General features: G+C 38.8%; 3 protein-coding genes and 1 long non-coding RNA gene across 5 annotated transcripts in view; 3 read left to right on the forward strand and 1 right to left on the reverse strand.

Moving 5' to 3' along the window:
• The window catches only part of LOC127417390 (nuclear pore complex protein Nup93), a 45663-nt gene extending 40654 nt beyond the window's left edge, over positions 1 to 5009 (forward strand). For both annotated transcript variants that reach the window (XM_051657412.1, XM_051657411.1), the window contains exons 13-22: positions 104 to 295; positions 415 to 541; positions 2064 to 2136; positions 2236 to 2280; positions 2570 to 2686; positions 2794 to 2912; positions 3903 to 4020; positions 4110 to 4193; positions 4336 to 4464; positions 4755 to 5009. In XM_051657412.1, the coding sequence (XP_051513372.1) occupies positions 104 to 295; positions 415 to 541; positions 2064 to 2136; positions 2236 to 2280; positions 2570 to 2686; positions 2794 to 2912; positions 3903 to 4020; positions 4110 to 4193; positions 4336 to 4464; positions 4755 to 4865 (1115 nt within the window). In that variant the 3' untranslated portion in view covers positions 4866 to 5009. The remainder of the gene's footprint in view (positions 1 to 103; positions 296 to 414; positions 542 to 2063; positions 2137 to 2235; positions 2281 to 2569; positions 2687 to 2793; positions 2913 to 3902; positions 4021 to 4109; positions 4194 to 4335; positions 4465 to 4754) is intronic.
• A 2175-nt stretch (positions 5010 to 7184) lies between these two features.
• On the forward strand, positions 7185 to 21497 carry LOC127417389 (solute carrier family 12 member 3-like). The gene is made up of 26 exons (XM_051657410.1): positions 7185 to 9319; positions 9592 to 9714; positions 10348 to 10423; positions 10626 to 10721; positions 11706 to 11845; positions 12279 to 12389; positions 12500 to 12611; positions 13253 to 13383; positions 13488 to 13572; positions 13697 to 13851; positions 14155 to 14262; positions 14421 to 14544; positions 14667 to 14768; positions 15095 to 15250; positions 15460 to 15559; positions 15726 to 15837; positions 16937 to 17074; positions 17207 to 17313; positions 17514 to 17596; positions 17717 to 17803; positions 17906 to 18007; positions 18390 to 18501; positions 18761 to 18847; positions 19002 to 19137; positions 19253 to 19320; positions 19462 to 21497. The coding sequence occupies exons 1-26, from the start codon at positions 9068 to 9070 to the stop codon at positions 19601 to 19603; spliced, it is 3045 nt and encodes a 1014-aa protein (XP_051513370.1). The 5' UTR covers positions 7185 to 9067; the 3' UTR covers positions 19604 to 21497.
• Positions 15121 to 21697, reverse strand: LOC127417401 (uncharacterized). The gene is made up of 3 exons (XR_007893270.1): positions 21643 to 21697; positions 19434 to 19637; positions 15121 to 15247 (listed from the first exon to the last, which is right to left on the reverse strand). It is a non-coding gene; the product is annotated as an uncharacterized LOC127417401 (long non-coding RNA).
• Positions 21698 to 21842: 145 nt separating this feature from the next.
• LOC127417398 (homocysteine-responsive endoplasmic reticulum-resident ubiquitin-like domain member 1 protein) overlaps positions 21843 to 27902 on the forward strand; it is a 10760-nt gene continuing 4700 nt past the window's right edge. The window contains exons 1-6 of the mRNA XM_051657430.1: positions 21843 to 22158; positions 24038 to 24115; positions 26010 to 26093; positions 26560 to 26738; positions 26859 to 26969; positions 27101 to 27466. Coding sequence (XP_051513390.1) covers positions 22003 to 22158; positions 24038 to 24115; positions 26010 to 26093; positions 26560 to 26738; positions 26859 to 26969; positions 27101 to 27466 — 974 coding nt within the window. The 5' untranslated portion in view covers positions 21843 to 22002. The remainder of the gene's footprint in view (positions 22159 to 24037; positions 24116 to 26009; positions 26094 to 26559; positions 26739 to 26858; positions 26970 to 27100; positions 27467 to 27902) is intronic.

Below are 27902 nucleotides of genomic sequence, written 5' to 3' on the forward strand. Positions count from 1 at the left end.
TCGATTATTCTGTAAGTGGTTTAGGATTATTCCAAAGACTCATAAATGTGTTTGTAAAGGTGTTGTGGCATTAGTAGGACACCGTTTTAATTGTTTTCTGCAGGTGAATCTCATTTCTCGGCCAGCCACCAGCCCTTCCTATATTTCCAGGTGCTTTTCCTGACTGCGCAGTTTGAGGCGGCCATAGCGTTCCTCTTCCGAGTGGAGCGTCTGCGCAGCCACGCCGTCCATGTAGCTTTGGTCCTGTACGAACTCAAACTGCTACTCAAATCATCGGGCCAGAGCGCACAACTTTGTAAGCCCCTAGTCAAATGTTTGTGTTCTCTGAAGTATAATGCGCACTGCCAGTATTAACTTTACAGTTATTGAGATTCACTTTTAAGCGATCAAACTAAAGAGATTTCTTGCTTTCAGTGAGTCAGGAGGCAGGAGATCCACCAATGGTGCGACGGCTAAACTTCATCAGATTGCTTATGCTCTACACCCGCAAGTTTGAGTCCACGGACCCTCGCGAGGCCCTGCAGTACTTCTACTTCCTGCGGTATGCTCGCTCAATCTATAATCATGCGAGCTGTTCCACAGCACGTGGAGTCGTTTCTGTATTTTTATACACATTAAAGAAATATTACAGGTTAAATACAAGTTAAGCTCAATCGACAGCATTTGCGGCATAATATTGATTACCACAATAATTAATTTTGACTTGCCCCTCCTTTAAAAAAATAAATAAAATTGGGGTGACAGTGAGGCACTTACAATAAAATTGAATGGGGGCCAATTCTTGAAAGTTACAATACTCACTGTTTCAAAAGTATAGCCACAAGACAAACAATATGCATGTTAACATGATTTTAGTGTGATAAAATCACTTACTAACCTTTTCTATGTAAAGTTATAGCCAGTTTTACAACTTCATTGCCATGACGATGTAATGTCAACAAACCCTAAAACGACTGTAAAAATGACAGTTTAAACAAATTTACAGCTCAAATAATACACAAGTTTTAACAGAAGAATTGAAGTGCTTTTATAAAATTTTAAGCTTCACATTTCTGCCTTTAAACCCTCCAAAAATTGGCCACATTCACTTCCACTGTAAGTGCCTCACTGTAACCTCTATTTCTGCTTCTTCTTTTTTTAAGAAAAGGATGGACGAGTCTAAATACTTTTTTTGTGGTAATCAACATTTTGCCACAAATGCTGTCGATGGAGTTTAACTTGTATTGAACCCGGAATATTCCTTTTAATAATAATAATAATGATAATAATAATAATAACAGTAATAAATTAACAGTAAATTAAAGTCTTATAACATAGCCTAAATGTATTAAAATGCAGTGGATTGGAAGTTTATTAATTTGAAAATACTGTGGATAAACAAATCCTTGAATTTCATATGTATATTTATTTAAATTATTATTGAAAAGTACGCTGTTACTGGGCACATGGTGAATATTAACATTAACAATTAATCGATTAATTGATTTTTTTTTTTTTTTTTTTTTAATGACAATCGATTATGAAAAATTCCTGATAATAAAAATCTCAAGTTCACACACATCAGCTGACACTCTGGGTTCATCTGTACATAACATAATAGAAGATCTGATCTCAAATCAGTTGCCTTTCTCTGCTGTTAAACAAATCTATACTTAAGATATACAGAATCTGTTCTTAGGTCAGATTCCTTCTTTGTTTGATCAGTGGCTGAACTGAAAGTCATTTCAATTTCTCTGAAAATACTGAGTGGAAATCCCTCTCCGAGAAGAGATTAATATGTCATGAATAACTCAGAACCTTCCATGAATGATTCATGAATAATTAAACCTGTTTCATGCACACTGAGAATTCAGTGGTAACTCGCCATTGACCTCACAGCCATTGTTTAAAAGGAAACGGTTGATCATTTAAAGGTCTTTTATCTTGGGGTTTGTATGCATATCACAAAGTGAACACGTTCCTTCACAGGCCAAAGTGCTTTCATGCTACAAATGGTGTAATTAATGTACTGCACTGAGTGAGAACTCACAATAATTGATCTCCTGTTCTCTGATTGGTCACAGGAATGAGAAGGACAGCCAAGGAGAAAACATGTTCATGCGCTGTGTCAGCGAGCTAGTCATCGAGAGTCGGGAGGTAAGAAATACGCGCATGCCCATGGAAGGAAGAGTGATTAATATTATTATTATTATTGTTGCATAATATCTGTCAGTGCTTAACTCTGTCTTTTTGTAGTTTGATATGCTTCTTGGAAGACTCGAAAAAGATGGCAGTAGAAAGGTATGTCGGAAGCTTTCGTGTTTCTCTAATTAAATGTCACCAGACTAGCAGTATGACTTGAAGGCTGGCGAACGTGCCACTGTTCTTTCTCTGTATCTTATTTCGAGTCATTGTGCACAGACTCATTAATTATTTTCCTCATTCAGCATTACAGGATTCTGTAGGATGTTCTATTGTCTCATAGGCCTTCATAACTCAGTCTGCCCTTTTATACTCAAAGCCATTTGACAACACAATTGTGCATAAAGTCTTGCTCAGCTCTAAGTTGTTTTTATATGAAACCCTTCAGCCCGGTGTGATTGACAAGTTTGCTGGAGACACGCGGGTCATCATCACTAAAGTAGCCTCGGAGGCTGAGAACAAGGGGTTGTTTGAGGAGGCTGTTAAACTGTACGAGTTAGCCAAGGTAAGCTTAGTTGTCACATGCTGTTGGGTTTATTAGTCTGGGATCTGTGAGTGGATGTCTATACAATCTGGAATCTGTGCTTAAAACCTCGTTTCTTTCTGCATCAGAACCCTGATAAGGTTCTAGAGCTGATGAACAGATTGTTGAGTCCAGTTATTGCTCAAGGCAACGAACCCCAGTCTAACAAAGAGCGACTCAAGAACATGGCGATAGCTATTGCTGAACGGTGAGGACTTACCTCTTATACATGAAGGGACATACATTGGCCCCTTTGTAGGTACTCTATTTCAGTGGTTCTCAACAGGTGGGGCACGTTCTAAAAATGTGTCGCAGGTCTGTTCTGATAGTGTCATGGTCACCAGGGGAAAAACAATGCTAGTTGCAAATAAGAAAATGCAACTAACCATATAATCGTGCATTGATAGGATAGCAAAATAAATCAGAAGGGAGAAGCACTGAATGTAGAATGTTGTCATTTGTCCCAAATTCATCTCTCACTTGGTTGAAGATAGCCTAATTAGGCAGATGCCAACATGCCACTATGTTTGATTTCTCAAATGTTAAAAATGCATAAAGACATTTGCACTATTTTTGGTGTACTTCTGCGACTTTTGTAAAAAAAAAAAAAAAAAATAAAATAAAAAATTGACGTCACTGTGAGCAACAACTTGCTATAAATAATTAAGTAAATCGTTTAGCTAAGTTTTCAATGGCAGCAAACTTATGTGCTTCTCTTTCACCATGAGGCCCTGATTTTATTTTATTTTTTGGGGTCAAACGATTTACTTTATTTATTTGTAGCAAGTTGTTGTTCACGATGACATCACAGTGACGTCATTTTGTTTTTTTACAAAAATCATAGAAGTACGCCAAAAATTGTGCAAACGCCTTTATGCATTTTTAAGATATGAGCAATCAAACATAGTGGCCCCGTTTTTAACCCTGTAAATTTCCATGTTTGATTTTAAGGAAAGAGTTTTGTTTACTTATGTACGATAAACCATTTTGGCACTGAGTTGGGTTGCTACTTAATACCCAGTGTAAAATCTGGGTCCTGAAGAAAAGCAGTGGAGAACCATTGCTCAATACCAATTTTAAGCATAGTTTATTTGCATTATAAACCTCCTTCGTGTTATTCGTGTTGCATTGTAGTATTTTGGTCCTGTAGATTCCATCAATGACCACCAAATGGTATCTTGTATTTCTGTGGGCACAGGTACCGTGCTAATGGGATAGCTGGGGAAAAGTCTGTGGATAGCACCTTCTACCTGCTTCTGGATCTGATGACGTTCTTCGATGAGTACCACACTGGCCACATTGATCGAGCCTACGATGTAAGTTCCTGTAGGAGTAAGACCCCTACTGATCTTTGCTCAGTCCTGCTGTGTTTAACCAATTACAGCATTTCTGTTACTCTTGTCAGGTGATTGAGAGACTGAAGCTGGTTCCTCTAAGTCAGGAAAGTGTTGAGGAGCGGGTTGCAGCCTTTAGAAACTTCAGTGATGAGGTAAGAGATCTGTGCTTCTACTGCCCCCCTTTTTCTTGTTTTTTTGGGTTGACTGAACCTAATCTGAGATGTGGGATTTGTGATGCTTGGAATTGCAGTCTTTCACATGACATTCTCTCCATTGTGTTTAACCTTTCTGCAGGTCAGACATAATTTGTCAGAGGTTCTTCTCGCCACAATGAATATCCTGTTCACGCAGTACAAGCGTCTAAAGGGGGCTGCCGCAGGCACACCAGGAAGACCACAGCGTACCCTAGAGGACCGAGACACAGTAAGAAGACCAGATTCTCTATGTTAAGACCACGTGATCATTGCTTATTCAAATGTGCCAATTCTGGGTCCAATAATATGTGAATTTATACTTTGTGAATATGCTTTCCAATACTCTGAAGCCTTTTAATATAGCAGCATTGTCCATTGTTGACTGGACATTGGACATGATATATCTATGACTGCATTGGATGTGACTTTTATGACTACCTGCCGTTCTCTCTATTTGTTCTGTTAGAAACACTTGCAGCTTTACGTCATGCATATGTATTTGTCTGCTTTTCTCTGCAGCTGCTGCGTAGTCAAGCCCGGGCACTGATCACGTTTGCCGGGATGATTCCGTATCGAATGGCTGGAGATACCAATGCCAGACTGGTTCAGATGGAGGTTCTAATGAACTGAGACACACCCACCCCACCCTTCTCCTGTCTTCTCCAGCAGCTGTTTTTCATTGTCCTCATTCCATCATTATTTGGTGTTGATTTATGTTTGTATTTCTTTGTAGTTTTTATAATTTTAAATAATAATAATAATAATAAAAAAAAAACATTTGAAATTCAGTTCAGTTTGTTTCTGTTTCCTGTCTATTATCAAAACCTAATTTTTTCAAAAGTTACTTTTTTATTTGAAGTGTCGTCATTGTTTTATCCTGCCAGTATGTTTATTTTATTTCCTTTTAATTCCATTCCAGTTGCATGCATGAATTTTTTTTAAAGCCACATACATATATTAACTGTTATTTAAAGCTAGTTCAATACATGATTACCATTTTGTACCTCATGATATCCAATCTCAAACAGTCAATTTGTAAATCACATAGATTGTATTTTTATGGTATTGCAAACAGTGAGATTAGCAGGGCTGGATTATGGGCCATTAGTGTCTGGGGGCTTCCAAAGCCTCAGGCTACATGAGCTGACCACTGGTGCATGGTTCAAAGGGAGTTCAAAATTTGTTATTCAGTTACTGTTTGCAGAATCCACGTTTAAATGCTTATGATTCATATAGACTACTATTTTAAGTCAAATTTTAGCTCACCAAAATGTGTTTCCTAAATTTTGTAACCAAATCGCCTTTGATATTTAATTTAGGACAAGGAGTCTGCCACTAGGGGCAGTGGCAGGTGGGCCTAGAAAGGCTCTGGAGCCTTGCGGGACTATGATCTGGCCCTGGAGATTAGTCAACAAACAGATTTGCTGGCTAGCAAGAGTATGCACTGTACTTTACGCCCTTTTTTTCACTCACATGTGCATCATCAAAATCTAGTTTGTGAAGCACAAACCTATTGAACAAATAAGTAAGTAGCTTGTGAGAGTGGATTTGATGCCCTTTTCAGCGAGAGTTGAGTTTAGAGAGCAGTAGCGTGTCTGTGTGACATTGATTCTCTCAGCAGATGGTGGGTTATGGAGGAAATGCCTGTAGAGCACACAGATGGACGTGTTGGCTTCGTCACGCCCAGCTGCCGTGTCTGCTTCAGCTCCCTCTAAGCTCTGCTTTGCATTTTTTACTGTTAGCATCTGGAGCTGCAGCAGTATTTATTGCAAATTCATTTATACAATGGGGAATAATGATAACTTTGTATAAACTGCAGTTCAGCTTTTCAACAAAATGTCTTCTGTAAAGAAGAATGTAGTCCTTATATAATTTACTGTATATTCCACAGTTCCCATGGTCATGGGAAACTTGGAAATATCAGGGAATTTTAAAATTGTGTTTTCCATGCCTGGACAGGTCATGGAAAATAAAATCTTTAAAGACATGCCTCGTGGAAATTGCTATAATGAATTTTTTTTATATGTATTTGTGCTGTGTATTGCTCTGTAAAACCTGCTAGCAAACTAAAGTGATAACCAATTTGTGAATCAAGCTTTTGAGTTGGGTTTTTGCAATGAATCGGTCAAACTGGTTCACAGATTGTTTAATTAGCCAAATGGTCTGATATTTAATGATTTTTCAAGTCCCCATGTCCATGGGATAGGTCATGGACATCTTCCAATGTTGTGACAGTATGTCAGACATGCTGGATATGAACTCCATTTGAATCATGGAGAGGAAGAAGACCTGGAAACAAAGATTCTCTTCACACCACTCAGACTGGTGTGTGAGGTGTGTGTGCTGCAGCTGGTGTTGTGAATCAGGCCGATGTCACACGTCCGCGATAACCCGGCTATTTCACAACACCAGGGTGGCACCACACTGCTCCCAACAGCAGCACAAAGAGGAGCTCTACCTCAGATGACTCATTCATTCATATGGATCACCTCATCCACCCCTTTTAAAGACTGTATATCTACACCGATCAGCCACAACATTAAAACCACCTGCCTAATATTGCGTAGGTCCCCCTTGTGTAGCCAAAACAGTGCCAACTTCTGAAATGCTATTCTTCTCACCACAGTTGTACAGAGCGGTTATCTGAGTTAACGTAGACATTGTGCCAGACGGACTGGTTTGGGTATTTCTGTAACTGCTGATCTCCTGGGATTTTCATGCACAACAGTCTCTAGAATTTACTCCAAATGGTGCCAAAAACAAAAAACATCCAGTGAGCGGCAGTTCTGTGGATGGAAACGCCTTGTTGATGAGAGAGGTCAACGGAGAATGGCCAGACTGGTTCGAACTGACAAAGTCTATGGTAACTCAGATAACCACTCTGTACAGTTGTGGTGAGAAGAATATCATCTCGGAATGCTATTCTGAGATGCGGGTTAGCGCTGTTTTGGCGGCACGAGGGGGACCTACACAATATTAGGCAGGTGGTTTTAATGTTGTAGCTGATACTGTACATGTGTACAGCATATATAAAAGTCCTTTAAAATCATGGCAATGGTTCTTTGAAATAAAACATTTGCACCACCAAAATGAAGTTTCTCATGTTAATATCTTTGTGAGGCAGAAAATTGTACAGTATATTCCAGTATGTATAGGCCTACAGTGGGGTCCAAGAAAAATTTTCTATTTGTCATATTTCAAATTTAATGCATTATTTCCTTACAAATTATATATCAGCACAACAATTTGAGTGAAAAGTTCAATTAAAAATTTCTAAAGCTACATTCACACTAAATTTTCGTTTGAAAATGCATTGATCCATCCATACAAGAGAGGTGATCCCCACCACTGAAAACAGAGCGTTTCGAAAACACTCCAATGCCGCATACTTGGAAAACGATGACCTCAGAAAACGAAAAAACAAAACTGATTAGTGTGGATGTGGCCTTAGGATTTGGTTTGTTCCCAAATGCTATCAAGGTGCTTTAGTGGAAATTTGGAAACATGAAGTTTTAAAGGACTTAACATGTCACAAATTTGCTTACATTTGATTAGTGACCTGGAAATAGTGCCGAATCCCAAATATGTCTTCTTAATGTTATGTCAACGTTTCTTGTTTAAAATTTTTGCTTATTTGTAGGTTTAAATTAGATTTTGAATCCCAGATATTTTAATGTGGTCTCAGACTTTGGAATAATAATATTTTTTAAAATCTGTTTAAATCGACATTCTTTTGGTGTAATTAAATATTACTTTAAATTAATGTAAACATTCAGCAGTATAACATACAGTAGATTCATTTACATTTCAGTTTAAAACGCTTCATACAGTCTTAAAGTCCTTATGACAGATCCCCTCAGACATAAGGATTTCAAGATGACCATTTAGTAATTGGTTTTCTGCTTAAACTCTGTCTCTAATAATAGAAAATTAATAAAAAAATCTACTTCAAATGAGAGCACTTGTGGGTACATTTGCAGGATTTGCACTAATTACACCTAAAAGGCTCCACCTTTGGGGCTTCCATTATTTTTGCAGAAATAATTACTTTACCCAATGTTGCTCCCTGGGTCACATGCACTGGCGGACATTAGTCTTTCAGTTAATGAGGAACTGCTACAGCAATGATCAGTCATTGCTCAAGGCCAAAGTCTTTCATTTGGAACCACCGTGAGCTTGTCATGGTGGTTTGAAGCAGCTAAATGAAGGTCATGGCTTGGAAAATTCACTGATCAAGACGAATATACTATCTTGGTCAACATATTTCTCCATGGACCATTTGTCCATATATGGTTTATATAACTTTAGCTTGTATCTCAACAAATATTTACATTTCATTGTTCAGAAAGTTTGAGCTCTCATGCTTAAGCCTGATCACTATCTGGCCAAAAAAGCAATTACCTAAGTTATAGTAATACAGTATTTCAATAATTTGATCAATCATACAAGCTGACTATATGTTTTCCATAGTATATTAAATAAAGTGCTCATTGTCAGTCTCTTGAGATACACATAAATGACATGCAGGACTCACTCTTAAAAAATGCAGCTGTCCTTGAGAACCTCTTTCAAGGATATGTTACCAAAGATCTTAGTCATTACATGTTCTGATGATGTTTACAAGCCCCAGTACAAGCTAAAGGCCCTACAGCAACACTTAAGAATTAATGACCGTTAAAAAAAGTTCCTGAATATGTTCTCACACTAATTAAACAGTCAAAAGAGGTTCCTTCTGGCTCAGGTATAATATAACCCTCCGAATCAACCCCTAGCTTTACTCAGACGTCTGTTAATTCACTTATGGTGAAGATCGTCCACAGGCCAATGAAGGAATGAACCTCACAACCAACAGAAGTCAGTTCTCGGTCTCTTCGGGACAGAGCAATGGAGACTACCGTAAATTCAGTTTGGGGGGATGTAGTAGTAATGATACTGAAAGCGTGGCCTCACGCAGCTCTGGGGTCTTTTCTGGATATGACACGTTGGATACCCCACCAAGTTATGACTTCTATACTAACACAGAGGTTTTTGGGAGAGCAAGGAAATCAAGACCTTCTCTCTTTCAGCTTCACTCCAACCGTCAGGTAGGAAATTCATGAAACAATTTTACAGTATAAAATTAGAAATTGCACTTGATAAATGAACTGATACATATTAAAGCAATGCTGTAATGCCAACGTATTTCAGTGATAGATCTTCCTAATACAAAGAAAATAAATGTTGGATTGCTAATAATATGAACCAATTTACTATTCTGAATTCATTCAAACTATTAGAACACACTAATATGGTATCAATAACAGTATTTAAAAAAAATATCATGCTTTTCCTTGAGCTTATTTACATTTTCTTCCAGGATGACCCATCTCCACCTCCTCTGTATGAGGAGACGAGTGTGGACAAACAGAGCCCAGAGGAAGATGAACCTGCAGAACCTCCTCCAGAACCAGCTCGCTTTGGATGGGCTCAGGGAGTCATGGTAAGATGGTTGACCTTTAAGGTTATCAGTAACATGCTTCATGAGGTCTGAATTACATTACAGTGGGGTTCAAATGTCTGAGTCCAAAATTGATAATCTGGGATTGAAATCTAATTTAAACCAGGAAATAAATAGTTTCAGGATTATGAAAAAATTAAAAGGAAGAAGAAATATTTCAGATTCTGCACTAGTCCTAGGTCACAAATCGAATGTAAGAAAATTAGTCACATTGACTATATTTCCTCGCCTCCATTGATGAACACAAAATGCTCTTTGAAAAATTCTCAAATTATGCTGGATAACATGGATCAGATTTTGCACAAACTTGTGGAGCTCGAGCCAGCTCAAGTACGTGCTGTCTTTAAAGCAAAAGGAGGACATGGCAAATATGAAGAAATCCTGAAATTCATGTCAACTATTCAATCCACCTTTTGCTCAAATTTTATTGCTGATAATTTGTAAAGCAATTTTTCTTATTCATTTAGAAAAATGCAAAATAGTAGCATTTACACCAGTGGTATCAGTATTTAAAACTCACTGCATATGGGTAAAACTATACCCCAAGCCAAACACAAAGCATTGATAGATCTTCTGCTACTCCAACACAGCTACTGTATTTTTTAATCCCTGTAGATTCGCTGTATGCTGAATATCTGGGGAGTTATTCTGTACCTGAGGCTTCCCTGGATAACAGCTCAGGCTGGGATTGGTATGTCAGTCTCTGTTGTTATCTTGTTTGATCTTACCTCTTTTAGTGTGGTGTTGTTTTTTTATGTAAATGTTTTGCGTGATTTTTGTGATAAACCCTTAGGGCTGTTGTGAAGCAGTATTTTGCTGTGATATACTGGTAAGTCAATGTTTCAGCATGTGTCCTTATTAAAGTGAACATGTTTCTTCCCCTAAATTCAAAGGTCTTACTTGGATTATAATCTTGGTGTCCTCCTCTATAACGGGCATCACTGGCCTGTCCACATCAGCAATTGCCACTAATGGAAAGGTTAAAGGAGGTAAAGACAGGATAACATATGTACACCACCAGTCAAAAGTTTACTATAATTACTATTTTCTACATTTATAAATAATAAATGTACAGTCATCAAAACTAGATGTAAACGGTCCTGCTCGACCGACTCCGAGCAGGATTTGAACCGGCTGTTGCCGGCATGGGAGGCAGGTGCGCTAACAAGGAGTGTAAAGGCTACAGCCTCTAGCATCAGTCGTTAGTGTGCCTCTTGAGGTCAGGGGAGTGAGGTTTACACATACCACACAGCTTTGTACCAGCTGGCTGCCCTTACATATGTAATACCACAAATGGAAGTGTTGGCATCATGTAATTACCAAAAACATGTTACATCTTTTATCTTCTTCAAAGCTGCCACCTTTTGCTTCGATTACAGCTGTGCTGTAGGCACAGTTTATATTTCATTACAAAATTAATTTCAAGCTTTTAAGCATAAGCCTTTTAGATCAAAAGATTTAAGATCATAGGAAACAAATTCTGTCAAGTGTCCACATTTTTGACAGGTACTGTATGTGCTGAGTGGACTTGACTAACATACTGTAGTTCAGTGGTTCTCAACCTTTTTTTGATGAACCCCTGCTGTAATTAATTATTTGTGTTTAAAGGTGCACTCAGTAATTTTTTGTATACATGGACTTACACTGACACCTAGGGGCATTCAAACACAGTAGTTTTCAGTTACCATTGTAGATATTCACTTTTCACTTGTAAAGTGTTCAATAACAGGGTGGTTACTAACATGGCTGCCCCTGTGAGGGGACCCTCTACATGTAGAATAAAGCAGCTTTTATAAGGTTACTGATAGGACTGGAGTCTTCATCACATGTGAGTGGTCATTATCTTATACATATGTTTCAAAATTACAATTAATTTCTTCAGGAGTAAAACCTTTAAGCCCTTATCAGACTTCTCTTCATGATTCCACCTCTAATCTGCAATCAGTTCACATCCTTTTTATTTCTTCCCCCAGGTGGAACATATTTCCTGATCTCTCGTAGCTTGGGCCCAGAGCTCGGAGGTTCAATTGGGCTTATATTTGCTTTTGCTAATGCAGTGGCTGTGGCCATGCACACTGTGGGCTTTGCAGAAACAGTGCAGGCTCTTATGCAGGTGGGTGATATGGACCAGCAAACAGCCCAGATGAATATTTTTATTGCTCAGAGGTTCCTCTTTCTTAACTCACTTACTGGAGCTACCAGTAATGTTTCATTTAATATCTATGCCTTTAGATGGCAGACATTAGCATTATAGCACATTTTCTGACATTGTTGAGATCTCTTCTGAAACTCTTTAAGAGACGTGTGAGATTTCAAAGGTCTTTTTCACAATAAATAAATAATATAAAATTCTAAGAAGCAGAGGACTCCATTTCATCTCCATTTAATGTCATTGCTGTCTAGAAGACAGCTGATTAAAGCAATCTCATTAGTGATCTTGCCATTATGTGAGAGTACACAGAAAGTTGACTGACCGCTCATGTCTGAACTGAAACTGAATTATTTTTGACACAATGAAACTGAATTCATCTCTAACCCCAAAACAGGAGAGTGAAGTTAGCATGGTAGACCAACTTAATGATATCCGTATCATTGGAGTGATCACTGTCACCTGCCTGTTGGCTATCTCAATGGCTGGAATGGAATGGGAGTCCAAGGTTTGTTTCTCAAATCAAGCGATTTCACCTAATTACACGAATAATTCCAGCTTTTGATCAATTCAAGCAAAGTGACACATAGCTTGCGCCCGGTTCTGTTCCTCTCCCAGGCCCAGGTCTTGTTCTTCTTTGTCATAATGGTCTCCTTTGCCAGTTACACTGTGGGTACCATCATACCAGCATCTCCACAGAAGCAAGCCAAAGGTTTTTTCAGCTACAGAGGTCAGAAAGCAATGCAGTTGATGTTTTCCCAAAAACATGCTACTAAATACAGTACTGTGCAAATGTCTTAGGCACATAATATGTTTCACAAAAGCATTTGTCCTAAAATGGTTATTTATATCTTCAGGTTTAGTGTGTCAATGAGAAATATACATTTTAGACAATCCTTTTGCAAATAGATAAGAATAGAATAGAAGAACAGGGAGCCCTGCAACAGATGGCATGGCCCCCAGAGTGCCCACCACTGAACTTCGAGTCAGTCTGGGATTACATAAAGAGACAGAAGCAATTGAGACAGCCTAAATAGATAGAAGAACTGTGGCGAATTCTCCAAGAAGCTTGGAACATCCTGTCTGCCAACAACCAAGAAAAACTGTGTCCTGGTGTACCTAGGAGAATTAGTGCTGTTTTGAAGGCAAAGGTTATCTAAATATTGATTTAGCTTTTTTTATGTTTACTGTAATTTGTATGACATTAATTGATCAATGAAAACTATTTATTGCATTATTTTTGAAGAAATCCTCACTATGCAACATTTTTCACAACTGCCTAAAACTTTTGCACAGTACTGTACACTTCATCCTCATTTTCTCAGTGCTTGTCATATTACACAGCCAAGTGTCTCTGTTTGTGTGCGATAGCCGATATTTTTGCGGAAAACTTTGTGCCCGGCTGGCGTGGACCGGAGGGCAGTTTCTTTGGCATGTTTTCCATCTTCTTCCCCTCAGCTACAGGCATCCTTGCGGGGGCTAATATCTCTGGAGATCTGAAGGCAAGTTTAGCTTCCAGTCTCAAAATAAAACATGTTATTAAGCATATTTATTTGTAGAAAATCAAGCCTCAAAAAGTTGTAATCACACAAACTACTTCCCACAGGACCCCAATATTGCTATACCCCGTGGTACAATGCTGGCTATTTTTTGGACCACTTTGTCTTACCTCATAATCTCAGCTACCATTGGTGAGTATCGGAAGTGTCTACCAAAACAATTATCCCATTATATCCCATTAACTTCAATTTATGATATCCATTAACACTAACAACGGTTCTTTCCCCGTTGCTGTGCTATTGAATTGTGTTTCAGGCTCCTGTGTAGTGCGTGATGCTTCTGGTTGTTTGAATGACACCGTGTCGTCTCTGTCAGGGGACTGCTTGGGTGTGGGCTGCAACTATGGCTGGAACTTCAGTGAATGTATTACCAACAGGACCTGCCCTTTTGGAATCAGCAATAATTATCAGGTAACCGGCATATCTAAATGGTCAATGAGTAGTGCTTTGTCAACAATGTGTTATTACAGTTTAATGGAGCATGATCAAATATGTCACTGGAGCTTAAGCACACATGCAATGATACGTTGCTTGTGCTCATGTGGGCAACACAGGTTGGAATCTGTCTTGCACCATTCCCAGATCACATTCCCCACTTCTAACTCCACTATTTTGTCAATTAAAAGTTGGAAAAAAGGTCAAAACCCCCCATTTCAACAGCCTCATACAAACAGGAACATATACAGTATGTTCTTCTGTCTTATATCACTTCAGAGTATAAGCATGGTGTCGGCTTTTGCTCCTTTGATCACTGCTGGCATTTTTGGAGCCACTCTTTCCTCAGCCCTGGCATGTCTGGTGTCTGCCCCTAAAGTGTTTCAGGTAATAAATGAGCCCCTGAACATCTTCATTCAACACAAAACCCCTTATTTCTTACAGCAAACTGTGTGTTTTTGATGTGAACATTGGGATAATTAAATGAAACATTCTTCTCACATATCTTCCCTCCTTTCTTTCTTCAATGCCTCGTCTCCCTACAGTGCCTTTGCAAAGACAACCTGTATCCAGGCATTGGATTTTTCGGGAAGGGTTATGGGAAGAATAATGAGCCATTGAGAAGCTACCTGCTAACCTACATCATCGCTATATGCTTCATTCTTATTGGTAAGCCATAATACATACAGTAAATCCTTACCCATGCAAGTTTTTAATGGGCCTCAAAATCAAATGTTTATTGTCTATTAAAGAAATGTCCCTACATACAATTGTTCTCATATGTATTTCAGCTGAGCTCAACACCATTGCTCCCATCATCTCCAACTTCTTCCTCTGCTCTTATGCCCTCATCAACTTCAGTTGCTTTCATGCCTCCATCACTAACTCACCAGGTGAGCTCAAACATCGAACAAAAATGGGTTAAGCTAACAGCTTACGATTTAATAGCCTATTTACAACTCTTAATGTCTTTGTGGTTAATAATGCTCTTTAACCACTTTTTTAACCATGCAAAGCCACCGCAGGTTTGTTTTATTGAGATTACAAGACAAATGCAAACAAGGTGTGATTTGCGGCAAGAATGCAACATTTTGTTGCAGCCATTAGCATCATTAAAACATACCAATCTACATGCTATCGGCAATTCACAAGTCTCAAAATAGCCGTATTCTTATTGACACACTCTAAAGTTTTTCTCCTTTTCCTTGTATGTGGGCAGGTTGGCGTCCAACTTTTCGATTCTACAGCAAGTGGCTGTCTTTGCTTGGAGCTGTAGTGTCTGTAATCATCATGTTTCTCCTAACCTGGTGGGCTGCTCTCATAGCCATTGGCATAATCATCTTCCTGCTGGGATATGTGCTGTATAAGAAACCTGGTAAGACATCAACAAGCTCTTTATAGCTTGTGGACACAAGTTTTTGACAGAAATAATGATCATATGAAGCACACTGTTTATGACTTCACTCATCATTTCAAGCAGGCATCTTAACCTTAATGTGTATAAAAAGCCAGGCTTTCAACCTATGTTCAGAGCATGACTTTTTAGCAAGAACTTTATGGCTTTATTGTGTTTATGCATTGCAGATGTCAACTGGGGCTCGTCAATGCAAGCCAGCTCGTACAACATGGCGCTATCTCACTGTGTAGGTCTCAACCAAGTTGAAGACCATATTAAGAATTATAGGTAAATAACTGTATCTTTTGTTCTTTCCATGTTGTTGTTTGTTTTTCCATTGGGCTTTGCTCATGTGTTCCATGTGTTTATCCTCTTCTCTCTTTTGCTACTCTCGATCATTCATTCTCATCATTTCATCATGTGCCCTATTTTTTCCATCTGTTCTTTCTCTCAGACCACAGTGTCTTGTTCTCACTGGACCACCCTCTATGCGTCCTTCCCTGGTGGATTTTATCAGCAGCTTCACCAAGAACCAGAGCCTGATGATATGTGCAAATGTCATTACAGTGAGTCTACCAATAGAACCGTTTCATGCAGCCATTAGAACAGTGGCACAGTCATTGAAAACCTGAAAATATGAGGGAATTTTAAAATTATAATGTTTTTCAGGCCTGGAAAATAATGGAAAATTAAAATAAAACATTTTCTAGTTATGCTCAGCTCTAAAATATTGTTCTTTGCTAGTACTAGTATTCAGTAATCACGAACAACTTGAAAAGTCAGACATTTTTTTGACAAAAGGTGTAGGAAACCAGCATTTAAGGGATTGTTCACCCAAAAAATTACAATTCTCTCATCATTTACTCACCCTAATGTCATTCTAGATGTGTATGATTATCTGTTTTCAGCAGAACACAAAGGAAGATTTTTTTTGAAGAATATCTCAGCTTTGTTGGTCTATTCAATGCAAATTAATGGTGGCCAGAACTTTGAATCTCCAAAAAGCACAAAGTCAGCATAAAAGTAATCCATATGACTCCAGTGGTTAAATCCATGTCTTCAGAAGCGATATGATAGGTGCGGGTGAGAAACAGATTAACATTTAAATCCTGCCCAGTAGGTGGTGATACGCATGAAGAATACAATCGCCAAAAACAAAAGAAGGAGAATGTGAAAGTGAAAATGGAGAGTTATAGTAAAATATTACTTAAATATTGATCTGTTTCTCACCCACACCACTCCATGACTTATCAAGACATGTATTTAACCACTGTAGTTTTATGGATTATTTTTATACTGCCTTTATATACTATTTAGACATTCAAAGTTCTGGCCACAATTCACTTGCATTGTATGGACCTATAGAGCTGATATATTCTTCTAAAAATATTTGTTTGTATTCTGCAGAAGAAAGAAAGTCATATACATCTGGGATGGCATAAGGGTGAGTAAATGATAAGAGAATTTTCCTTTTTGGTGAACTATCCCGTTAAATTTGGAACCAATTTTTATTCTTTAAGGTTGTTTCTCATGCACACCAAGGGTATATTTATCTCTTTTCCCAGCTTTTCAGCAAATAAAGGAATACTTTATTATGTGTAAAAACTTTTACTTTTTACCTTTTCTCCTGAACTGTCTCTTTAAATTACTGTGTCTTATTAACAGGAGGGACCCTCGCCTGGTGCTGTAGACTCGGCCAATAGCAGTACTCACTTAAACTGGCTAAACAAGCGCCGCATTAAGTCCTTCTACCACACTGTAGTGGCTGATGACCTTCGCTATGGTGTACAGATGTTGCTCCAGGTCACCCACGTCCCATAATGCATCATGCCTGACATTCTACCACATTATTAGTTCAAAAGAAATATTGTTTATTTTACTTTTCTGAGCCTGAATATCTAGTAATGTCCGTTTGTGGTGGTGTTTCTCTTCCAGAGTACGGGATTGGGTCGGATGAAGCCTAATATCTTAGTGATGGGATTTAAGAAGAACTGGCGTAAAGGACAACGGAGCAACTTAGAAAACTATATTGGAATTTTGCAGTATGTATATTGTTTGCATTGCTCCGTCAATGTTGAATTGTTTTAGAAAATCTCTAAAGGCATGTGACAGTATAATTCAGGGCCGTAACCACCATAGACATTGAGAGTTTGTTAATGGGAGAGACTTAAACTTTTACATTTGGTCTCCCCTAATCTTGAGCGTTTGGACATCTTTATTGGTTTAATCCATATGTTTTCAGCGATGCATTTGACCTGCAATATGGTGTTTGTGTCCTTCGGATGAAGGAGGGTCTTGATATATGTCGAACAATGCAGGCACATGGTTAGGACTGTTTCAAAACTCTGCTTTTCTTGTTTTCTGCTTACACTATTTATGTGCAATGCCCTGATTTATGACCCTCTAAAAGCATCAACTGTAGACTAAATTCTTCCTTCACTGTAGTGAATCTAGGGTTTGAGACACCCACTGAACAGGTACTTGACACCAGGACCTCCACTTCTACTACCACACAAACAATTGACACATCATGTATGTATCCAAACCTTCAAATAGTGTGAATTTATGTCAGGTTAGGTACAATGTGAAGACTCCTTCCAAAACATTTGCCCTCTTTTATCACTTGTGTTGCAGTGGATCCTGAGACACTGATGGCCATGTCTCAGCCTGCCACTGTGTTTCAGTCTAGACAGGGCAAGAAGACCATCGATGTTTATTGGCTCTCTGATGACGGGGGTGAGTTTTATTGATTTCCTATGGATCCAGATTGAAATACTGCATTATTAACTTAAGTGAGAATTTATAGTGGAAAAACATGCCTTAGAGGGATAGTTCACCCAAAACTCACCCTCATGTTGTTTTGTGGCACAGAAAAGTAGATGTTAGGCAGAATGTTAGTGTGAGTCACCATTCACTTTCTAAGCATCTTTTTTCCATACAATGAAAGTGAATAGTGACTGAAGCTGTAAGTCCCCAAACATTCTGCCTAACATCTACTTTTGTGGTCCACGGGAGAAAGAAAGTCATACGGGTTTGAAACGACACGAGGAAAAGTAACATGATGACAGAATTTTTATTTTTGGTTGACCTATCCCTTAATAATTGAGTGTATTGTCAGGTCTGACACTATTGGTGCCTTACCTCCTGACCCGTAAGAAGCGATGGGCCGGATGCAAAGTGAGGGTGTTTGTCGGAGGTGAAGTTCAGCAGATTGAGGAACAGAAACAAGAGTATGCATTGTCTTGAGTTTACATTATACTGTTTTACACACATTGCATGTACAGTATATATCAGTAATTAATATATAATGTAGATACTGTACATTAGATATATTATAATATGGTTTATTTAATAAATATTGTCACATATTTTGTAATTTATAAATGAATAATCAGTGATTTAGCATAGAAACAACTGTCGTTTTTCACATTTCCAAGTCTCTTCCACAGAAAATACATTAAAGAGAGTTTGTGTCTGTGTCAATTACAGGCTTAAAGCTCTGATTGCCAGGTTCCGTCTGGGTTTCCAAGATATTCAAGTCCTTCCTGACATCAATGGAAAACCACAGTCTGAGCAGTACGGTCTCTCTTGACCTCTTTTAAACTCTATTCATGATACAGTTTTCTGTACTGACCTACTAGTCTTATGATATTTTTTAGAACTATATTGCTGGAATCAATTTCTGTTCCTAAACATCAATGTATTTCTGCCCTCCCAATTATTGAAACAGCATAAAGAGATTTGAAGATCTCATAGCTCCATATAGAGTAAGTGCAGTTCAAAAGAATGATCAAGAAGCTGACGAGACAACGAAGGAATGTCCCTGGATGGTGTCTGATGAGGAGGTGGAAAAGTTCAAAGCAAAGGTAATTTATGATTAGAATGATTTTTAAATGATCTGGTGGTTTACTTTCTTCAAAGACCATGAATTCTGATTATCTCTTTTTTGAACTTTTAATATTTTGTGTCCTGTTTGTGCAGTCCCTTCGACAGATCCGTCTGAATGAAGTTATTCAAGATTACTCAAGAGATGCTGCATTGATTGTTGTGTAAGTGTTATTCATATATAGGATGTGTTGTCACAACGTCATTCAGATACATGACAAATGAAGCAGTGATCAAACATTGCTTAACTAATAGCAGTGTAAATATCTGACATCACCTGTCATCTGTGACTTTTTGTTTGGCAGCACCATGCCTGTTGGACGAAGAGGGGCATGTCCAAGTGCCCTCTACATGGCTTGGTTAGAAATTGTGTCCCGTGACCTTCGACCTCCAGTTCTTCTTGTCAGAGGAAATCAGGAGAATGTGCTGACGCTGTACTGCCAGTGAGCAGCAGCTTTTTCTGACAAAACTGTTCACATGCCTACATCCAATAGAAATAAACTTAGCTTGTCAATGTTAAATTGTTAAAATCAACTTATTAAAATGTTAAATTATGACCAATGTACTTAATTTCATGTTGTGTTTTTCAAAGGGTGTTTGTCCTCTTTGGTTTAACTTTAATTCTTAATCCATAATGTTAAAGGAACACTTATTCCAAAAATGAAATTTCTCTCATCATTTACTCACCCTCATGCCATCCCATATGTGTATGACTTTCTTATTTCAGCAGAACACAAACAAAGATTTGTAGAAGAATATTTCAGCTCTGTAGGTCCTTACAATGCAAGTGAACGGTGACCAAAACTTTGATGCTCAAAAAGCACATAAAGGCAGCATAAAAGTAATCCATTCGACTCAAGTGGCTAAATCCATGTCTTCTGACGCGATATGATATGTGTGAGTGACAAACAGATCAATATTTAAGTCCTTTTTTAATATAACTTCTCCCTGCCTAGTAAGTGGTGATATGCACGAAGAATGCGAGTCGCCAAAGAAAAAAGAAGAATATGAACATGAAAGTGGAGATTGATAGTAAAAAAAGGACTTAAACATTGATCTGTTTCTCACCCACACTTATCATATATCTTTTGAAGACATGGATTAAACCACTGGAGTCATATGGATTACTTTTATGCTGCCTTTAGGCCATGGGTCCACCAAAGCCCATGGCATTTTTTGCCAGCTGAAAATGCCGGGCGTTCTTCTGAAAATGGAAGCGCTTGAGAGCGCTTCTTCTGGGGAGCGCTTGAGAGCGCTTTGGTGGCGGAGTGTTTTTCAGCTGAGACACTTTGGTTGCTATGATATGGAATAGCCAAGGAAGTAATGTGTTGCAAGTACCTAATTTTGCAGAGAGTTTGTGTTATCAACGAGTATTGAATGTAAAAATGTCGGCACAAGGTAGAGTACTTGCTCTGGTCCTTGCTCTGGATGAAGGGAAGGCTGAAGCATGTAATGTTCCTCCAAGCATTATTTTTCATATTAATATTGTGGTAGTCCAGGAATGTCTTCTGGTACAGACATGAATACTCAGAGACCAGCAATATAAAATTCTCCTCCATTGTTGTTCAGTCGTTGTACAAGTAGGATGTGACAGTTGGTCGTGTGGTATTTGTCCCGCCCCTCCTCCACTGTGACTGGACGGCTGGGTAAAAAGTGCAGCGCTTTACCCAAAGTCGAACACTTTTCAAATCTCTGCGACCAGAAAAAAACGTCAAGCATGCAGCGCTCAGTGTGGAATAAACAATCAGCGCCTCGTCACGCTGCTGGCTTTTAAAATATGTGGCGCTCCCATTGCAAACAATTGAAAAAAATATGCTGGCGTCAGGAAAAAACACTTTGGTGGACACACGGCCTTATGTGCTTATCAGAGCTAAAAAAAAATTGGTCACCATTCACTTACACTGTGAGGACCTACACAGAGCTCAAATATTCTTCTAAAAATCTTTGTGTTCAGCAGAAGAAAGAAAGTCATACAGAACTGGGATGGCATGAGGGTGAGTAAATGATGAGAGAATTTGTATTTTTGGGTGAACTATCCCTTTAAATGGCTTGTATTAGTGTTTGCTGCTTTAGTTATATGAACTTTCTTCAAAAAATAAAAGCAAAAGACTAGTCAATTTTCTCTCTCTCTCTCTCTCTCTCTCTATATATATAACTCAAGTTTAATTACAAGCCTACTTATTAAGTTACATCTCTGTTGATTCTTATTATCTTAATTCAACAATTGAACAATTTGCTTATAGAGCAATATATTTTACAATACAATTATAATTTGTATAGACTTGTTCTCTTTTTGATTAAAAATGTTACTTAATATATTTAATAAAGTATTACTTATGTATTGACTTGTTCTCTTGTTAATAACAATTTTAAAGTTACTATTATTTAACAAAGTACAACTTATATTAATAATACGTCTGTTATTATGACTAAGACAATTATTTTATTCTTTATAGCACAAATTAAAACATGAAAAACAACCTCACTTTACTATACAGCTGTACCAAGAGAGTGACATAATCTTCATCTGACGCAAACACGACACTGCACAAAGTGAAAACATTTCCGAGGACTCGGTCTCACCGCGCATGTGCAGTGCGTAGGGCTTCAGGACAGGCTCCACGTCTGAACACAAGAGCGGCCCAGCCAATCACAAGCGGCCACAGTGGAAACAACACACGCAAATACTTCATGGCTTATGAGCAGCTAGAAACTTCTTGAATCAGGACCGCTTTCTCTGATCTCGAGGGTTGTCTTTCTCCTGACCGAGTCGTGAATCGATCTAGTCTTTTCCTAGCATTGTTTTAAAGGGTTTTAATATAGCACGGGTTGCTTTGGGTGCAAAAATGGAAAATCCTAAGGTCTCGGGTAAAGAGACGATCTCGCTGGTCGTTAAAACGCCTAATCAGTTTCACGGTGATCAGCTGATTGAAGGAGTGCGCATGGACTGGACAGTGAAGGATCTCAAATGTCACCTCTCGAAGGTCTATCCCAACAACCCGGTAGGTTTGGATTTGGTTTCTTATCCTATAAATAAGTACAGTGTATAAGTACAGTAGCAGGTCGTCAGCATTCCTCAACACACAGCACAGCCCGCATGGCTGAACACTGAAATAACTGACTGTCACTGTCATTACACTTTAACAGTATTCTAGATTCAAAATAAGCTCGTATTTCCAACCCCTTTTCAAAAAATACGCATATGTACACTGTGTCCTGACTACTTTCATACAGTTATCATGTGGTCATCATGTGATCTAGATCTAGTATGTAATTGTTTGCATTATACGGAAGCAAATCAATAAAATGTTTGCGGAAAGCTAGCCAAACTTTGATACAGAGTATCTCCCCTTGCAATGTATTTGATGCAGTGTATCTTCTCCCAAAGTGAAAAGGCTTTCAACAATTCATACCTGTCACCTCAACGATGAAACATGCATAACGTTTCATATAACACAGACATCACAGTATATGTTGTATGTGTCACATATAACACAATCTGGCTTTATAAAAGGACACTCAACAGAGTGTCAGTAGCTGAAACCCTGCGACTGGCGAGAGCTAACTCCATATCATCTGTCCTCATCCTCCTTGACTTGCCTGCTGCCTTCGACACAGTGAACTACAAGATCCTCCTGTCCACCCTGCGCTTGGATGGTTTGAGTCATATCTCACTGGCAGATTGTTCAAGGTCTCCTGGAGAGGAGAGGTGTCCAAGACACACCAGCTGACCACTGGGGATCCTCAAGGATCAGTGCTTGGACCCCTCCTCTTTTCGATGTACACAACATCACTGGGACCAGTCATTGAGGCACATGGCTTTTCCTACTGCTACGCAGATGATGCGCAGCTCTACCTGTTGTTCCAACCTGATGACCCTACTGTCTCACTCGGATCTCTGCCTGCCTCTTGGACATTTCAGCCTCTTGACACCTTCAGCTCAACCTTGCCAAGACAGAACTTCTCGTGATCCCAGCCAACCCATTCACAACCTCACTTTTCATCTTGGTTCAACACCAACCAGAACAGCCCAGAACCTGGGAGTAGTGGTAGATGACCAGCTTAATTTCACTGCACACATCTCATCATCTGCCCCGTCTTGCAGATTCGCACTTTACAACATCAGGAAAATCAGACTTTTCCTGTCTGAATATGCTACACAGCTCCTGGTCCAAGCTCTAGTCATTTCAAGACTGGACTACTGCAACGCTATGTTGGCTGGCCTTCCAGCTAACACAATTAAGCCACTGCCTGTGGTCCAGAATGCAGCAGTGCATCTGGTCTTCAATCAGCCAAAAAGGGCTCATGTCACCCCACTCTTGATTTCACTCCACTGGCTACCTGTAGCTGCCCGCATCAAATTCAAGGCTTTGACTCTGGCTTTCAGGACAGCCAATGGAACCGAACGCTCTTACTTCAATTCACTTCTTCAGTTCTATGCTCCAACTCGCTCTCTGCAGTCTATGAATGAGCGGTGCCTGGTGGTCCCATCACAAAGAGGCTCAAAGTCTATTTCACGATCGTTCACTTTCTCTGCTCCTCTGTGGTGGAATGAAATTCCAAACTCCACACGATCTGCTGTTACCTTCTCAACATTCAAAAACCAGCTGAAAACACATCTGTTACCACTGCACTTAACATGCACAATGTACAAAGAAAAAAAATTCCTTGTCTGTCCCTTTCTTTTGTGCTAGCATCTTTACTACAGCTACTGTGAGAACTTGGCAGTCCTGTACTGCAGATGTTGTTAAACTTTGTATGACAAATTGCTTGCTATGTGTCTCATTTGTAAGTCGCTTTGGATAAAAGCATCTACTAAATGTAATTGTAAATATAACAGAATTTTTGAGTGTTGTCTGACGTGTAGACTCTTTCTTACAGGCTGAGAAAGATCAAAGACTCATTTACTCGGGCAAGCTCCTTCTGGACAACCTGCACATAAGAGATGTTTTTTCTAAGGTGAGTAAACATAAACATTAAGATATGAACATTTTAGATTTTATTTCAGATTTGACAAGTGACTTCAAAAACTGAGCTCCATACTAGAGCTAGACCGATATATCAGTTTTACTGATTAATCTGTGCCAACAGTTGCTTTTTGGAAGTATCCTTTATCGGCAAAACTCTATGCCAATAGTTGACAATAGGACAACTAAATACGGAAGAAGCCAAACTTAAACAAATACACTTTGAACGATGGCAAAAGCTCTTTTACTGTTGTACCAGTGAATAAACATAAGTTAATAAACCTGCATCACTTATACACATCATAAATTATTTATTTATACATGGTATCTAACAAATTATTAGTTAATTTGTTTAAAATAAACCACGAAGTGTGAGTCATTAGTTGACTGTCATATTTAACAAATACATTTTATAAAATACAGAAGTTGAAATAATTTTGCAAAAATCATTGGTTTCCATCATCTTTCATGTTGACGCCTTTGGGTATCATCGAGAATTCTGAGTTTCTGATTTGTAAATATGACTTTGCTTGATTATTTATGTGCTCTGAACTCGTAATTACGATATTTCTGATTCCACTAGAAGGGCACATTACAAATAGAGCATTGTAACGTAGTCAAGTCTCTGTCATATCAAAATAAAAGACCTGTGTATTTCGGGCTTGTTTATAGTTAAAAGTCCAATGTTTTATACCAAATCTTAATTTTTCTCGTTAGTATAATTACGATATTTCCAACTCCTTTTGAAGAGCACATTACATATAAAACATTGTAACGTAGCGAAGTCTCTTTGATTTCAAAATAAGAGTCGCTGGTGTATTTTGGGCTTGTTTATAGTTTAAAGTCCTGTGTTATACACCAAATCTTAATTTTTCTCATTATTATTGGGATTTTGGTTGGTTGCACAGTAAACTGCTTTTGGGATTTTATTCATTTTGGAGCCTCAGTGTCTGTGCCCTTCATAGTAAGGAAAGACTAAGACATTTTTCATCATTCTATAAATCGATTTTAAAAAGTTATCGGCCTTTTCCACCACCTTAGTTTTCCCAATCGTCAAAATTCATCATTGGTTGACCTCTACTCTTCACAGAGTGCCATTATCACATTACAGTATTATTATGAATATAGCTCTATTTATATTTGCATGAAGATGATCTAGGCTGTATGACAGGGTTGGCAAAATGCTGTTTGACATGGTTGGCAAAACACTGTTAGATTTATTGCTACTTGTCAAAGGGGGAAAAAAAAATAGTGTAAAGTAAGTAAAAGGTTGCATGGTGGTAAACATCAGGGAGAAGGGTGCATATGACAAACGCTATTAAAAAAAAAAAAAAAAATCACTCACACGGGCATGAATTGGGCTTATCCATGTGTTTTGTTTGTCAGATATTCACAAAGGTCAGATTACTGATCACAAAAACAGGACTTTAAGCAGAGCAGGGTCCTATTAGAACCATAAGAGTGGGCCCACAGACACGTCTCAGAACAATTGTTTTGTATCCTCAGCCTGACCCTTTTACCATGTGCTGCAGTCAGTCAAATTTCAAAGCTGCTCAAACTAGAGACAGTCAACGGCCCCCCAGGCGAGATGTGTATTTGAAAGAACATCTGTCACATGATAGACTTAAACGATGACACAGATTTGGATAAAATAATAAAACAGTTAGGTGGTTTAAATATGTCACAGCTTTATCTTATGCAGAATGGTAGTTCCTATTGTAAAATGTCTTTGCCGCCTCAAAAACAAATGATCACGCACTTTCTTTTTTTTTCCAAAGGAATAAAATTAACACCACATCAATATAGATTTAGTTTTGTAGTTTGTGCTTGTGCATTGCTTTTGTGTCCAGATACAAGCTTTACCTTTTTTTTTTTATCTTTTACAGGTACCTCCAGAAACCAAAGCCACTCTTCACTTGGTGTGTGCTTTGAGACCCCAGTCGTCTGCCCAGCTAGGAGCAAGACCCAAAGTATGTTTATCATTATTCACATCTGTTTGCGTGTAGCTCTGATAATGCGGTTTTTATGACTTATTTACTGGTGTTTTAGTAGGGAGATAGAAAAGCTGTCTGTGCGCATAGACAACACCAAGGCCTGTTGTGGTCTGCTTAATGTGTAATGTGTAAGTCGCATTATGTAGGTTTGTTAGCCCAACTTTGCAAAAAATCAGACCGGTATGATTTCAGTTGGATAAAGACATTTACTAAGTATGTTCAGTGTTCGTGAAACTGAGATGTGCCACTGTTTCTCAGGTGAAGATTTTGCTGTTTCATTTGAGTGGAAATATCAGCAGACAGCTGCTTTCTTTTATTTCCTCTCTGCATGTTTGCATAAACCAAAACCTGTAGCAAGTTTCAGATGAGTATGTGAAGTGTATTATGTACATGCCCTTATTTTCCTGCTAATAATCACATTTCTTTCTCATCTGTGGTGCAGATAACCTCAGCTACAGGGCAGCAGAGTTCCCAGCCCTCACTGCTTACTGCTAGCCAAAGCACAGAGTCTGTTTCTGCAAGACCATCTGTGACCTCTTTACCCTCTACAGATGGCCTTAGACAGCGAGGTCAAGCCACATCCACTGCTGCATGGCCTGGCACTAGTACCGGCACATCCATGTGTGTTTCTGTCTTAAATATTATAAGTGCTATAAATATGAAGGGTGTATTAATATTGTGTACTTACAGAGTATAACGTTTTGAGCTAGAGTTAATTAAATGTTTGTCCTTCATTGGCAGGCCTGTAACGGCTGCAATGGACCACCCAGTTTTCCCCACCTACTCACTCTACAGTCCACAACAGCTTCTGTGGTTGCAGCAGATGTACGCCCACCAGTACTACATGCAATAGTAAGTACCCCCTATATAGTCAGGAAAGATATATTGACAATTTTGCTTGATGCGCTAAACCTGTGAAGGCACTTCCATATGATATGTTGTCCATGTTTAATGGGTTTTAAATGCTGTTGTCTATCTTTCAGTCATGCTGCTATGGCAGCTGCCACCTCAACTCCAATGGCCACCCCTCCAGCTGCTTCCACACTCCCTGTTGCCCCTCATCAAGCCGCTGTACCTGCAGCTTTACCCAATCAGGGCCCCATCAATGACCTGCCGGCCAATCAGAATGCCCCAGGTCCTGCATTCATCAACCCAGAGGGTGCCAATCAGAATCTGCGAATGAATGCCCAGGGTGGGCCAGTGATGGAAGATGAGGAGGACATGAACCGTGATTGGCTTGATTGGGTGTACACCGCAACCCGAATGGGTATCTTCCTGAGCATTGTGTACTTCTACTCCAGCGTGAGCCGCTTTATGCTGGTCATGAGCAGCCTGTTAATTATGTACCTGTAAGTTTTAAACAAAATTCCTCTTATTTTATAAACACAACATTCAGTAACTAGTCTTCTTGACTAGAGTGAAGGGGCAAGGGGCTGTTCACACGGGACACTCTCTTGTGTCTATGGGAGTACATTTATTCATTTAGCAGATGCTTTTATCCAAAGCATCTAACAAAATGAGGAAGGATACAACAAAAGCGATTCATCTTAAGGTGACAGTATGATGAAAAGTGCTGCATTACAAAGTTTCAGTTGTATCAGAAAAGTACTAGTCAAGACAGATAATTTCAAACATTTATTTATTTTTTTATTTATTTTTTTAACTGTATAGTCAATTGCTCTAGATGCACTAGATGCCCAATTCCCAGTGCGCTTTTAAGTCCTCGTGGTCGCGTAGTGATTCGCCTCAATCCGGGTGGCGGAGGATGAATCTCAGTTGCCTCCG

Source organism: Myxocyprinus asiaticus, chromosome 26 (assembly GCF_019703515.2).
Source record: "Myxocyprinus asiaticus isolate MX2 ecotype Aquarium Trade chromosome 26, UBuf_Myxa_2, whole genome shotgun sequence".
Taxonomy (NCBI): Eukaryota; Metazoa; Chordata; class Actinopteri; order Cypriniformes; family Catostomidae; genus Myxocyprinus; species Myxocyprinus asiaticus.